We start from the raw sequence: 14,638 nt of genomic DNA on the forward strand, positions 1-14,638 counted from the left end.
GCTGCCCGCGCGCGTCCCCGCGGCCACGCGCTTTCGGTGTACCCCGCGGTCAGCGGGCCAGCGGCCTCGTAACGGCCGCAAAGCGCGGTGGCCGTCGCGCGGCGCCATCCGTTGTCGCAAAGCGGCGCGAGAGACGCCCGGCCGGGCGTTGGCCCCGCCCTGCGCTGTGACGTCTGCGGTGCGCGCCCCCGGCGCCGCGGCTGCGCAGTGGGGCGCGTATGGCCGCCGCCCCCCGCTGGCCGACGCTGGCGGCGTAAGGCGCGCGGGCCCCGGAGCGGGCGCGGCGGAGCGCGGCGAGCCCGGCGCCTCCAGTCCCGAACATGCGGAGGCCGGCCCAGGCGGCGCGGGAGCCGGAGCGGGGGCCCGAGCGGGCACCGGAGCCGGAGCGCGAGCGGGCGCGGGGTCCGGAGCGGGGGTCCGCGCTGCGCTGCTGAAGCCGGGCCGGCCGCCCAGACACTGCCCGCGGGTCCGGCCACGGCGGAGCCAAGGTAACGACGCGCGCGCCCGCACCGGCCCCCACACCCCCTGCTCCCTGGCCGTCGGCGCCCCCAGTGACCCCTGGCGCCCCCGCCCCCACACTCAGGGTTCATTGCCCCCCCCGCGCCCTGCCGACCCCGCACTCCGGACCCCAGCGCCCTCACCCTGTCTAACCGCCCTCCACGCTGACCCCCCACACTCGGGGCCCCACCACCGCAACTCCTCGCTGACCCTTCAGTCGGGACTCCAGCGCCCCCAACCCCTCTGAACCCGCGGTCAGGACCTCCAGACACAGCCCCACGCTGACCTCCACACTCAGGAGTCTGCCTCCCCAGTGACCCTCACACTCCAGACCCTGCCCCCGCCGCTCCAGTGACTCCCCACTGTGCACCCCGGTGACTGCCGTGCTCCAACTCCCCTGCCCTCCGCTGAGCTTTTAGTCCGCACCCCACCTCCCGCTTTCTTCCCCCACCCAGGGCTCAAGCCCACCGCCCACTCACCCGTGTCCCTTATGCCTCCCCGCGTTCTGGTCTGCAGGCCCCTTCCCACCTGGCCCCATTGCCTACTCCTGTCTTGGCCTGGCCCCTCCCCACGCAGCTGTGTCCCAGTCCTCACTTTGTGGTCCTAAAGCTCTTGAGGGGGGAGAGCAGGGGAATGGTGGGGAGAGGAAGGTGGTCTGATCCGCAGGGACCTGTTGCGGCACTGCCTGGGAACTCCCGGCTGGGCTCGCTGCCCCCTCCCCCTTCCGCTGTGGCCACCGGCTTTGTTTTCCGGAAACGCACGGATCAGGGAGGGAGGGTGAGATGTCTGAACAGGGCCTGCGGTGGCCTCACCGATCCCCGATCCCCGCCTGGCTTCTCTCTCCCAACTTTCGTACGGGAAGACTTTCCCGTTGGGGGGCGTGGGGGCTGAGAGGACATTCGGGGACTGTTGCGTCTTGAGCCAGAATGGCTTTGGGACATCTGGTTCTTATTCCTGTGGCCTCCGGATGGCATTGTTTGTAGGAAGCGGGCCGGAGGGTTGTCTGTGTAGGTGGAGTCCAGCATCTTCTCCCTGTTATGCTCCACCGTGTGGCCCAGGGCTCCGGGGCCGTCCACACGGCCATGTGGTGGGGCTCTGCCTCCCCACCCCAGGACGTGCTGGAGCCTCCTTGGTGTTTCCTGGTTCCCGGAGGCCCTGGTAGTTCGTGGGTGAGGGAGCTGAGCAGGAAGGTACAAAGGCTCCCATCTGGAGGGAAAACCCAGGCGTCCCTCCGCGGAAAGGAGCTCGGATTAGGGAGGGGACTGGGGGTTGGGTGGCAGCTGGGGATGGAAGCACCCTGGGCCACTCTGCCCTGCACAGCCCGGCCCAGCCTGGGGTGCCTCTGTGCAGAGGACAGACTGTGTGACAGGGCCCCCAGGTTTGCAAGGGGGAAGTTCGCGGTTGTCACCGGTACTTTGTTTTGTTTTCTCCTGTATCTCCACCAAAACGAAACGCTCTGAAACGCTTTGGGCCGGGCTGACTGATGAGTTTCCCAGGCACGCAGTCCTGGGAGTGTGTGCAGGCACGCGCACGCCTGCCTTGACGTCTCTAGGGCCCAGAGTGTTTTGCTCAGCCCCCCACGGTGAGCTCTGAGAGCTGCTCCTGCACAGATGGGAGGGAACTGGAGACCTGCATGCAGGGGAGCGGGGTCTGGACAGGGTCCCAGTGGAAGGGCCAGGTCTGGGGGTGAGAGGCCACCCCTATGTTCTGCAGGACTGTGCGGCGGGCAAATGGGGTGAGATGTCAGAGGAGCTGTCTCTGCTCCCTTCACCCCGGTGGGAGGCAAAACCCCAACTGGTCTGTAGTGCTGTCGGACCTCCTTGTGTGTAAAGGGGCTTCCTGTCTGATTTGATCCTGTCTAGTTCCTCTGAAGGGGATGAGGGACCAGCACCTCAGTGCCTGGACTCTGGGCAGGTCCGGAGCCAGGCCGTTTGCAGGACGGCCTGTGATGGTGCAGCACTTGGTGCGGATGGATTTTGTGGAATTGCTGATTCGGGTTTCTTCTTTTCTTCTTCGCCTCCTTTTTAATGATACAGTAATTACTCTGGGCTACAAAGGAAGTAGGTGAGGGTTTTTTTAATTGAAAGTTCCTGTTGCTCATCACAAGCTTAGGGGAAGCCAGTACACCAGCCATTAATTTGGGGATTAGGGTAGTCCTGTTGGTGTACCAGGCACGGTGGGGGGACACTGTGTCTGGGGGGACACTGTGTCTGTGGGGACTGGTTGAGGGGGTCAGTGCACGCCCGAGAGGCAGGCCCTAGCCCCCCAGCAGATGTGTCTACAGAGCCACTGGGACAGACCGAAGCTGAGCTTAGGGACAGTCGGGATTGCCCTGGGGTATCTGGAGTGATGTTGCCTCCTTTCTGCATACCCATCGAGCTGCCTCAGCCCCCCGGGGGCTCATGGTCCGTCAAGGCCTTGACTGAGGCCTGGCGGAGGGCAGGTGGTGGGTGGAGACAGCGCTCTGGGTGCTGTTGAGGCCCAGGGCCGGTCACAGACTGGCAGGGGCTGCGGGCCTCGGGTGGCAGTGGGCAGGCTGGCATGTGGGGCTGGCTGACTTTCTCTGAACCCAGAGGACACAGGGCCTATGTGAAGGAGGCCCTGGCCCGAGTCCTGGTTAGTGTTGCGGTGGTGGCGGGCAGCTGTGGGCTTTGTCCTCAGGTCAGCCTCAAGTCCTGTGTCCAGCTAGGGCTCAGTGGCTGCGCGCGTGCTGGATCGAGCTCTGGTGTCAGGCATGCCAGGTCTGCCTCCCCCGCCCCACAGATCTGCGGATGCTCCGCTGGCAGCCACGCGAGAGAACTTGTTGGTTGGCAGCCTCTGGACAAGGCCGTCTGAGTGAGGCCTGCAGTCTGGAGGCTCCCCAGGTTGGGAGGCTCCGCGTCTGCCTCTTCCTCATTCTGAAGTTCTCGTGGGGCCGGTGCTCTGGGGCTTCCTGCGAAGTGGGTGGAGCGCCCATTTTACAGATGAGGAAGTCGAGGCCTACTTGGCCTCCTTGGGTAGAGGAGGAAGTGGTAGTTACTGACTCCCACACCTGTGCTCCTCTGGTTACCCGCTGTGCCAGTGGGAGCAGTGACAGCGAGGGGTGGTGGCCCTGCGGGCAGAGGATGGGCCTCACCACCTTCCCCATCCTCTCTACCGGCTCTGGGTCCAGGGGACTGTGCTGTCCCTGTGACTGGCACATGGATGCAGCCGTCTGCTGGATGGGTCTGTCCAGGAACTGGACTAGCCTGGCGGGGTGGGGCGTATCCCTTTGTGCCACCTCAGCGAGGGCTCAAAGTGAGGGGCTAGGAACACCAGAATGAGGCTCGGGGGTCCCAGACCAGGGCGGGCCCATCGCTATTTATTCATTTATTTATTTAGAGATGGAGTCTCGCTCTGTTGCCCAGGCTGGAGTGCAGTGGCACGATCTCAGCTCACTGCAACCTCTGCCTCCTGGGTTCAAGCGATTCTCCTGCCTCAACCTCCTGAGTATCTGAGATGACGTGCACCACCACTCCTGGCTAATTTTTTTGTATTGTTTTAGTAAAGATGGGGTTTCACCATGTTGGTCAGGCTGGTCTCAAACTACTGATCTTGTGAGCCACCGCGCCTGGCCTATTTATTTATTTTTTTGAGGCGGAGTCTCATTCTGTAGCCCAGGCTGGAGTGCAGTGGCGCGATCTTGGCTCACTGCCACCTCTGCCTTTTGCATTCAAGCGATTGTCCCACATCAGCCTCCTGAGTAGCTGGGAAGCGCCACCGCACCCGACTAGTTTTTGTATTTTCAGTAGAGACGGGGTTTCTCCATGTTGGCCAAGCTGGTCTTGAACTCCTGACCTCAGGTGATCCACCCGCTTCAGCCTCCCACATAGCTGGGATTATAGGCGTGAGTCCCTGCGCCCAGCCCTGTCGCTATGTAAAAGGCAGAGGAAATCTAAGAGGTTTTTTGTTGTCTCCAGCGATGTTTCGTTGATGCGTGATTGCCCTTTGGATCCTTGAAGAAAGTTGTGCTTCAAGGTAATCCTTCAATTATCTGGAAACTTTCACCCTCTGGAGTGAGGCACCCCAAGTCCTGGTCTGGATTCGTGGACAGAGTCCCCACCTGTGAGGCCTCATGGCCAGTCCTGCCCCCTTGGCCATGGTGCTGTGGGCTGTGTTGCTGGCGGGACCCGCCCTCCTTAGGGACTTTGTTTCCCCGGTGACTCCAGGATGCTCATGTCATCTGCGATGACCTCTGCCCCTTCCCATCTGACCTCCATCCCCAAGAAGGATGGCAAGTGTGTGAGGGCTTGTCCTGTCTGCGGTGGCCGTGCCCCTCAGGCTTCTGCTCCAGTGGTCCTGGGGCCGGGCGGCTGGCGCCAATGCCCAGGCTCTGCCTGCGGTCAGTTCCCAGGACGGGACCAGCATGAGGACAGGGCCTGGCCCGTGTCTGCCTCTGACTTGCTGGGTGTGCCTTTGAGTTCCTCTGAGGGTGGGTGCGCTGAGGGGTTTCCAGCCAGAGCCCTGGAGCCTGCAGGTGGGCTTGGCCGAGGCTTGTGGCCTCAGGGGTGGTGTGCGTGTGCCCTGGCGGCGTCCGCACAGGTGTGTACATGCCGTGCCATCACGCTGGTCAGGCCTGTACGCTGCGGAGAGGGGTGCTGTGTGGGATTCGCTGCCTGCGTCTTGGGTGTACCATGGCTGTCCTGTTGGAAGTGGTCAGGGACCTCCGCTGCCCCTTGGACCTCGCCCGTGGCCTGGGTGACAAAGCGAGACTCCCTCTCAAAAAAAAAAAAAAAAAAAAAAAAAAATTAACGATCCCATCACATTGACCCAGCTCACTGTTCTCTTACCAGCCTTATTTGGGTATGGTCCTCAGAGCATGAGCCACTTTTTTTGGTCGAAACATAATCCACATTCGGTAGAATTCAGCGACGTGTGCACATAAGTGATTTTTGTACAGCTGACCCTTGAGCAGGGTGGGGTTTAGGGCTCCAGCCCCTCATGCAGTAAAATACCCTCGTGTAGCTTTCGAGTCCTCCAGACTCCGCTGCCCACAGCCTGCTGGTGACCGGAGGCCTTGGGAGGACATGCGGTCCATGCTCACACGCCTCGTGTATTGTGTTAGGTGCTGCGTTCTCATAGTGAGGGAAGCTGGAGACCAGAACGTGTCGAGAAAAGCATAAAGAAGATAGACCCTGTTTGCTCTCCGCGCAGTGGAAGTGACGCTCGGGGAAGCCTCTGTCCTCGTCGTGCTCACGTTGAGGACTGAGGAGGGGAGGGTGGGTCTCGCTGTCTCGGGTGGCAGAGTGGGAGGGAGCCAGGAGAGGCCGGCGTCCTCAGGGCAGCCTTTATTGGGAAAAATCCGCGTCCGAGTGGACCTGTCAGTTCAGACCCGCCGTGGACAAGGCTCCTGTATGTGTGCAGCCACCACCTCTTATTCCAGAGCGTTCTCATCACCTGCAAAGGGAGCCCCGGCCCTTTCAGCAGCCAGCCTTCCACACCGTCCTTTCTAGAACCTTCCCACCTTCCCAGATTGAGACGCTGTCCTCGTGAAACGTTCACTCCCTTGCCCTCTCCAGCCCCTGGCACCCCCATCCTACTTTCTGTCTCTGTGACTCTGAGGGTTCTAGGGACCTCCTGGGGTGGAATCACACAGGCCGAGACCTTGCGTGTTTGGCGTCTCTCACTGAGCCAAGTGGCCCGCGTCCGAGCCTCGCTCCTGTTCGTGGCTGAGTCGTGTTCCGGTGCGTGGCTGGCCACGCGCTTATTTCCGTGATGGATGTTTGCGTGGCATCCGCGTGTGGTGGCTGCGAGCAACCGTGTCCGGTTCCCGCATGGCCGCGTGGTGGTTCTCGGGCGGACGTCTAGCGGGGAACCGCTGGTCACACGGCCTCTCCGGGTTGGACCATCTGAGAAGCCGCCGACCGCCATCCATAGCAGCTGTACTGTTTGTCCCCTGCCGGGTTTTGGGGACCGGATCTCTGCACGGCGATGACCACTCCCCTCCTCTTGCAGGGACCTGGTTTCTCCGGCGTTTCTCCCGTCCTCGGGCCGGACGCTCCTCTGGCCTGCAGGGCCTCAGAGACTCCGCTGTCCTGATCCCCACGCCGTCTAGAACGCCAGGGGTCCTGCATGTGCCTGGTGTCCCCGCTACCGTGTCAGGCACAGGGCCAGATCTTGCACCCTGTGACGAGCACGGGCAGTGGGACCGACAGATGGATGTGCTGCCCATGACCTTCGCCACAGCAAGTTCAGAGGCCGGGGGCATCCAGTGTCCGTAGAGTGACCGACAGGCCCCGGCCCCACAGGATCATCCAGGTGGCCCTGGCCTTTCTTTTTTTTTTGAGACGGAGTCTTGCTCTGCCGCCCAGGCTGGAGTGCAGTGGCCGGATCTCAGCTCACTGCAAGCTCCGCCTCCCGGGTTTACGCCATTCTCCTGCCTCAGCCTCCCGAGTAGCTGGGACTACAGGCGCCCGCCACCTCGCCCGGCTAGTTTTTTTTTGTTTTTTTTTTGTTTTGTTTTTTGTTTTTTTGTTTTTTTGTTTTTTGAGACGGAGTCTCGCTCTGTCGCCCAGGCTAGAGTGCAGTGGCGCGATCTCGGCTCACTGCAAGCTCCGCCTCCTGGGTTTACGCCATTCTCCTGCCTCGGCCTCCCAAAGTGCTGGGATTACAGGCGTGAGCCACCGCGCCCGGCTTTTTTGTATTTTTTAGTAGAGACGGGGTTTCACCGTGTTAGCCAGGATGGTCTCGATCTCCTGACCTTGTGATCCGCCCGTCTCGGTCTCCCAAAGTGCTGGGGGCCCTGGCCTTTCAAGACCACAAAAATCAATGCTTATTTACTTATTTATTTATTTATTTTATTTTATTTTTTTGAGATGGAGTCTCAATCTGTGGTCCAGGCTGGAGTGCAGTGGCGCGATCTCCACTCACTACAAGCTCCGCCTCCTGGGTTCACGCCATTCTCCTCCTGCCTCAGCTTCCCGAGTAGCTGGGACTACAGGCGCCCGCCAGCACGCCTGGCTGATTTTTTGTACTTTTAGTAGAGACGGGGTTTCGCCATGTTAGCCAGGATGGTCTCGATCTCCTGACTTCGTGATCCGCCCGCCTTGGCCTCTCAAAGTGCTGGGATTACAGGCGTGAGCCACCAACGCCCGGCCATCAGTGTTTTTTTTTTTTTATTTTTTTTATTTTTTTTGAGACGGAGTCTCGCTCTGTCGCCCGGGCTGGAGTGCAGTGGCCAGATCTCAGCTCGCTGCAAGCTCCGCCTCCCAGGTTCACGCCATTCTCCTGCCTCAGCCTCCCGTGTAGCTGGGACTACAGGCGCCCGCCACCACGCCCGGCTAGTTTTTTGTATTTTTTTAGTAGAGACGGGGTTTCACCGTGTTAACCAGGATGGTCTCGATCTCCTGACCTCGTGATCCGCCCGTCTCGGCCTCCCAAAGTGCTGGGATTACAGGCTTGAGCCACCGCGCCCGGCCCAGTGTTTATTTTTAAGTAGCGAAAGAGAGCCCAGCAATGTCGGAGAGCTTGAACGTTACAGCAACATCTGAAGAAGGCGTTCTTTCCCAAACCTCAGATTCTAGGAGATGAGTACTGGCCGCTTTTCAGGGAAAATTGTCCAAGACTCCCCCGAAGACAGGAGGGGGTGCGCTTAGAAACAGCCAAAGCCTCCTTCCATGTCGGGACGGACGGGTCTTCCTGGGCTGGCCTGGCCTAAATCCACTGCCGCCCACCAAACACGAAGGCGCCTTCTCGTGCCCCAGAGGCCACCAGCGCCCGTCCCCACGGCCTCCCTCCCGCCAGCGTCAGGCGGGGCCTGGCCTCTGGAAGGGAGGTGTCACCTGCTCTGGGGCATCTAGGAGGGAGGGGCTGTGGGAGTTTTGCTGGACACCCTCCAGGTGGGGGCTCTGGGGGCATTGTGGCGGCGTGTGTTGGAAAGTTTTGGGTGAGCTGGGCGTGTGTTTGCCTTGGTGCCCCCCCAGGTCCCTGGGTGAGCCATGTGCCCAGTTTTCAGGGGAGACCGTGGGGGTCAGAGAGCTGGCCAGGCGGGTGGTCTGTGTCTGTCCCCTGCTGTTGAAATGAGGGGAGGCAAGAGGAGACACCGTGTGCCTGGGGAGGCAACATTTTCTGCCATTTGGCCGATTTATAAAAATCAAAGATGGGGGCCTTCTGGGACCATGTGATGTCTTCCAGTTCAGACCCTGCCAGATCCTGAGGCTGGCTGCTTGTGTGCCCTTGGTCCTCCAGGGCTCCCTGAGAGGGCAGCGCCAGCTGTGTTGTGTATGATGGGACGGGGGTCCCAGTTGGGGGGTGCAGCCTCCCAGTGGGCCAGGACGGGGGATGCTTGGGTGTCCCCAGGATTCGCAGGCTGGGCGGGAGGAAGCAGAGTCCACCTCCCCACCCTCCTCTTCTCTGCTGTTTCTGACTCAACATCGTGAAACATGACATTAAGCTGAGACTTGGTGAGACTGGGGCCACCCTCATTTCCACATAAGGCCGCGTTTCTGTTTACTGGGGGCTAGGACTTGGCATGTCATTTTGGGGGATAGCCCAACCCTTCTGTGTGAAAGGGGTTGTGGTGGTCACTGCAGGACAGCAAGGACACGCTGGCTCCTCCGTGGGCGGTGAGTGCAGGGCTGGACGAGGGCCCAGGGGGCAGACGCTAGTACACTGATAGTGTGTGTGTCATCTGCGGCCTCTGGGCACTGAGACTGCCCGGGTGACAGAGGGTGCAATGCTTCCATGTGTTCAACCTTCTTTTTTGTTTGTTTCTTGAGACAGAGTCTTCCTGTCGCCAAGGCGGAGTGCAGTGGTGCCATCTCGGCTTACTGCAGCCTCCAGGAGGTTCAAGCGATTCTCCTGCCTCAGCCTCCCGAGTAGCTGGGATTACAGGCGCCCACCACCACACCCAGCTAAATTTTGTATTTTTAGTAGAGACAGGCTTTCACCATGTTGGCCAGGATGGTCTCAAACTCCTGACCTCAAGTGATCCGCCCACCTCGGCCTCCCAAAGTGTACATATCCTTTTAATAACAATATATTTGGCGATGATTTAAAAAAGCCAATCCCTGAAAGTCCTTAATAAAAGCTGAAGTGAATACAGGCCTGACTCTTAGGCGCACGGGCCTAGCAGTCATCGCTCGGTGCACAGGGCCAGGAGCCAAGTTGTGAGGGACTGGATGGAGGCCAGGAGATGGCAAAGACCTGGGCAGCTCCCCAGGACCAAGCTCTCGCCTGGGGCTCCCCGGGGAATGAGGCCGAACCTCGCTGTGCCCTCCACTCTGCAGCCCTCGTGGGGATCATCGCAGAGGCAGGAGCCGGCGACCAAGGTGACTGCCTTCGGGTGGAGGGAAACCAGGGTGGGACATCACCCATTGGCTCCCACGCTGTGAGGGGAAAAGGCACTCCAGTCTGGGCGACAGAGTGAGACTCCATCTGGAAAAAAAAAAAAGAAAAGGAAATGTAGAAACGCAGCCCACCCAGGTTTTCCATGGCTGTTTGTGGTTACGCTTCTGGAAGGACCAGTGTCCTCCCAGACCTAGCAGGATTCCGATGGGAGCCACCCAGGGTCCCTAGGGTCCCACCCAGCCCCGGGACCTGCCGTGGGAGCTTTCTTTCCTGGTGGGGTGCCTGACTCTGCCTGAGTGCTTCTCCCCGCTGTCTGTGGCACCACCTGGGGCCAGGGGACCCCTGCCCCCCTGGCAAGACCGGGTCAGCTCTGCCCCCGGGCCAGGGTGCAGGAACCAGAACTGAGGCTGAGGCGGAGCAGGGTTGCCGTGCGGGCCTGTGCGCCGTGCGGGCCTGTGCGCCGTGGGGGCCTGTGCGCCGTGCGGGCCTGTGCGCCGTGCGTGCCTGTGCGCCTTCCGGGCCTGTGCGCCGTGGGGGCCTGTGCGCCGTGCGGGCCTGTGCGCCGTGCGTGCCTGTGCGCCTTCCGGGCCTGTGCGCCGTGCGGGCCTGTGCGCCGTGGGGGCCTGTGCGCCATGGGGGCCTGTGCCTCGGTGTTCTCACTTCCCCCAGAGTCTCGAAGGCCGTCTTTGTGATGGATTTGATGCGAATGTGTCCCCTTTGCTTTTGTTGATGGTGTCTGAGGCCCTGGAGTCCATGGCAGCCGCGCCTCCCTTTGCATAATCTGAATTTTGGGAAAATTGCCCCTATGTGGAGAAGTTGCAGGGACAGTGCCCTCCGCCAAGGCTGCCAGTGGGATGTGCAGCTCTGGGTGAGGGCCAGCTTTTCCCTGGAGTCAGCTCCACCCGTGGCCCTCACCTGTGGTCTGTGCCATCACCAGGGCAAGACTGACCTCCTGTGGGATAGGGGTCCCTGTGCAGCCTCGCCGCCCCCCCGCCACTCCCCAACAGGGTCCAGTCCCAGCTACCATTGCGCAGCCTCGCCCCCTCCCCCAGTCAGGGTCTGTCCAGGCCGCCGTGCTGTGGTTGCTCATGGCCCTCCTGTGCTCTTTACCTGGGTCCTTGCCTTTGCTGACGGTGGCCTGTGACGGCTCAGCCGCGTTCTCGGAGGCCGGCTCTCCTCATAGGCATCTCTGGTGCAATCGGTGTGGTGAGGTTGGCTTCTGCCGTGGACGAGGCCTTTTCGTGGTGATGACAGTCGCCCTCGGTCTGGTCTCCACAGTGCTGTGAGGACTGGCCCCGCCCGGCCCCGGCATTCACTCCTCAGCCTCCTCCCGTGGCGTGGGCAGCTTCCCTTCTCTCCCTGATTTGTGGGGTGTTTCTCTTTTGCACCCAATGCGTTAAACCCATTGCAGGCCTAGGTCAGCCTGCGGTTGGTTTGTCCCGGCCGCGGCAGCTCCTGGGCTCTTCTGTTTTGGAGGGCGCCCTTCCGTCTGCCCTGTGTCACCGGGCTGGGCCTGGTCCCGCTCTGCTCTGGCCCTGGGACTGGAAGTATGTGCTGCCCTGGTGTTCGGGGGCTCGTGGGTCCTGGGGCGCTGCAACTCCGCATTCTCTTTCCTTGGGGTGCAGATGCATCAGGGTGGCGGGGGACCGAGCCCACGGTGGCCAGCCCCTGCGGCCCCAGGTCAGAGGGCAGGGCCAGCCTGGATGGCGCTGCCCAGAAGGGGCCACGGCCGGGTCCACATGAGTCTAGGTGTCTCTGAGGGCACTGGGACGGGGGTGGCCTGCACCTGCCCAGCCTAGCGAGGTCCCTGGCCTCCCCTCAGCTTTTCCCTGGGCTCTGGGCTAAGGGCTGTGTGGTGATGTCAGTCCAGGGACTGTGACATCACTGAGTGGAGACAGTCAGAGAAGGGGGCTGCCAGGGCCCTCCCCAGGGAACTGGCCCTGGGTCCAGACCAGATGGAGGACCCCGAGAAGAACAGGGCAGGTAGAGGCCTGAGGCCAGGGCTGGGGAAGGGGGTGGGAGCTGACAGGGAGGGTCGGCTCTGGCCCAGAGCCGGCCATGAGAGCAGCCCCTGTGGGGATGGCTGCAGTCCCGTTTGGTGCCCGGGAGCCATCCTTGGTGTGTGACCCTGAGCCGGCGCTCTCCTGTTGGGTTGGAATTGTGGCCGTGTGGGTTGGGTGGAGGCTGAGTGAGGATCAGCGTCCCCTTCTCCCTCCCCGAGATCATTGCTCTTCGCTGTGGCCCTCAGGCGTGGCAGGACAGGCCCCCAACCCGCAGGCCTGCATGGGCACGGTGGGTACCCGGCCTTCACATCCCTGCTTCCTTTTAGGCCCCGGCCTTGTCTGGCTTCCCTCGGGCACCCCCTGGGGTTCGGAGCACCCCAGGAGAGGCCAGGCTCTTCTTCCTTGGTGACGGACGGGTGCTGGGCCCCGACCGAGTGGTTACTGCCTCCCGGGAGTGGTCTGCGCCCTCAGAAGCGGCTGAGTCTTGGGGTGGCGGCTCTTGTTTGTAGGGGCATGGGGAGCTGGGTACCCGCCCTGTGCCCATGGACCGTGGCACAGGGTGGCAGCCCTGCCTGTCCTCTTGACTGCACTCCTGCTGCTGTGAAGGCCTCAGGCACAGGCAGTGACTGTCGGGGCCAGTCCTGAGGTGGGGGACATGGGCTGGGGGCCACTGTGGGCAGCAGGTGTGCAGGCAGCGCTCCCGTTTTGCACTGGGCTGCCCTCCACCCGCTGCAGGTCACTGCCCCCACTGAGGCTGAGACAAGACTTCGCGGGGTGGGCGTGTATCTGGGCGAGGCTCTGCGGGGCGGGGTGGTGCCCAGGGCAGGGGTTTCTCCGTCCGTGTCAGGCTTAGGGTGTGTGTGGCTGGGCTTTCCCTCTGCTGTCTGCCCGTGACCCCCTCACAGGGGCTGTCGTGAGGTGCTTGGAGGCGTAATCCAGCCCTGAGTGTGCAGGGAGTGTGAAGTGGACACCCGTGCCACTCCTGTCACCAGAGGAGGCTGCTGCCCGCCCCGGGCTCCATCTGCAAAGTCGGGTGTGCATCTGTGTGGCTTCCTGGCCCTAGTGCTCAGCTCTGCAGGGCACAGTGGGGTTTGCTTCCGGCCCTGAGGCTGGGCACAGGGAGGCTGGTGCTCGTCCAGGGACCCAGGGAGAAAGCAGCAGCCCCAACCTGCCTGGGCCGCAACACCCAGGACCACTGTATCAGAACAGACGCCAGCGGGGCAGCCTGCTTGGTGGCCGGGTGGAGCGGGGTCGGCACACAGCCTGGGCCGGCCTTCACCCCAGCTCCCAACGGTGTTGCGTCCCTGAGTGCAGGGCCTGCCCCTTTCTCATCGTCCTGACTCCAGGTCATGGGGCAGGGGTGCCGCGAGCCTCTCTGGGAGCCAGGACCTGAGAGGTGATGGTCACCACCCAGACGAGGGGCCGGGGGTCACACAGGGAGGCTTCCAGGGGATGCCAGGAGCAGTGGGGCCCTAGACCCAGCAGTGGGTGGACCCAGCAGGGCCGTGCCCATGTTGGAGGTTCTCGGGGGTGGGGCTTGTCATCTGCAGCTGGCATGGGAATTGGTGAAAAGCCGGAACACACAGAGTTGAGTCCAGATCAGACAGCGAGGTGGCAGCACCTGTGGTCCCAGCTATTCGGGAGGCTGAGGCCGGAGAATCGCTTGAACTCGGGAGACGGAGGTTGCAGTGAGCTGAGATTGTGCCAGGGCACTCCAGCCTGGGCGATGGAGCTAGATCCTGTCTCAAAAAACAGAAGACCATGGGTCCCAGCCCTCGAGGCCGCTCTGTACTCGGACCCGGCAGCTGTGGCTGCGGCACAGGTGCCCACCCTGAGGCCTCAGCTGTTTCAGTGGTTGGTGTTGACCCTCCACGGAGGGGCTGAGTGGGGCGTGTTCAGTCCCATCTGGGTGGCCTGAGTGTTGGGGATGGGAGACTGTTTTTTTGTTTCTGTTTTTTGGTTTTTGAGATGGAGTCTCGCTGTCGCCCAGGCTGGAGTGCAGTGGTGTGATCTCAGCTCACTGCAAGCTCCGCCTCCTGGGTTCACGCCATTCTCCTGCCTCACCCTCCCGAGTAGCTGGGACTACAGGTGCCCACCGCCATGCCTGGCTAATTTTTTTTTATTTTTAGTAGAGACGGGGTTTCACTGTGTTAGCCAGGATGGTCTCGATCTCTTGACCTCGTGATCCCAAAGTGCTGGGATTACAGGTGTGAGCCACCGCGCCCGGCCATCACTTATGGTTTCTTAGCAGAAGAAACTGACCATGCTAGCGGCTCACCTGGAAGAGAGAAGGAGGGAGAAGGTGGGGGATTCTGCAGAGGGAAGGCTGGTGGTGGTGCCCGCCTTTGACGGCCGTGTCCTGATGCTGTGTGGCTTAAACGGTGCCACCTGGAGATTGGTGGGCGGGATTGGGCCTCTGGGTGCCCCCAGCTGTGGGAGCGGGTGTGGCAGGGATGGCTAGAAAGAAAAGCAACCTGGACGCAGGCCCCACCTCCCTCCTGGCAGCCCCACAGGCTCGAGGCCACTGTGTCAGGAGGGCTAGCCTAGATGGAGAGCAAGCGAGTGGTCCCGCGCCCAGGAGGGGGCCTTGCCCAGCCTGGAGGCCAGAAGGATGAGAAGCAGTGTGTGCCCGGGAGGTCACGTGGGCACCACAGACGGAAGTGGAGCTGGGGGAGAGATGTCTCGGGATGCACCAGGCGCTCGTGCAAACCAAGTGGTGAGCAGAGAGCAGCCTGGAAGAGAAGGGGGGCTGCCCCGAGCAGCTTGGGTGGCCGGGCGTGTGGGAGACCTTGGGTTTGCTGTTAGGAGGGACAATGAACGCAGGCGCCTCC

General features: G+C 61.9%; 2 protein-coding genes across 4 annotated transcripts in view; one reads left to right on the top strand and one right to left on the bottom strand.

The window, feature by feature from the left end:
* The first annotated feature begins 253 nt into the window (after window positions 1-253).
* Window positions 254-14,638, top strand: part of CSNK1G2 (casein kinase 1 gamma 2) — a 36,908-nt gene continuing 22,523 nt past the window's right edge. For all 3 annotated transcript variants that reach the window (XR_010583225.2, XM_065535128.2, XM_005587440.4), the window contains exon 1: window positions 254-488. The gene's annotated coding sequence lies outside the window, so the exon portion shown is untranslated. The remainder of the gene's footprint in view (window positions 489-14,638) is intronic.
* On the bottom strand, window positions 9,756-11,116 carry LOC102137328 (uncharacterized protein CSNK1G2-AS1-like). The gene is given in 3 exon segments (XM_045380843.2): window positions 9,756-9,891; window positions 10,465-10,585; window positions 10,915-11,116. Coding segments are annotated over 3 exon segments (459 nt in total).

The sequence above is a fragment of the Macaca fascicularis genome, chromosome 19, assembly GCF_037993035.2.
Source record: "Macaca fascicularis isolate 582-1 chromosome 19, T2T-MFA8v1.1".
In the NCBI taxonomy this organism is placed as follows: Eukaryota; Metazoa; Chordata; class Mammalia; order Primates; family Cercopithecidae; genus Macaca; species Macaca fascicularis.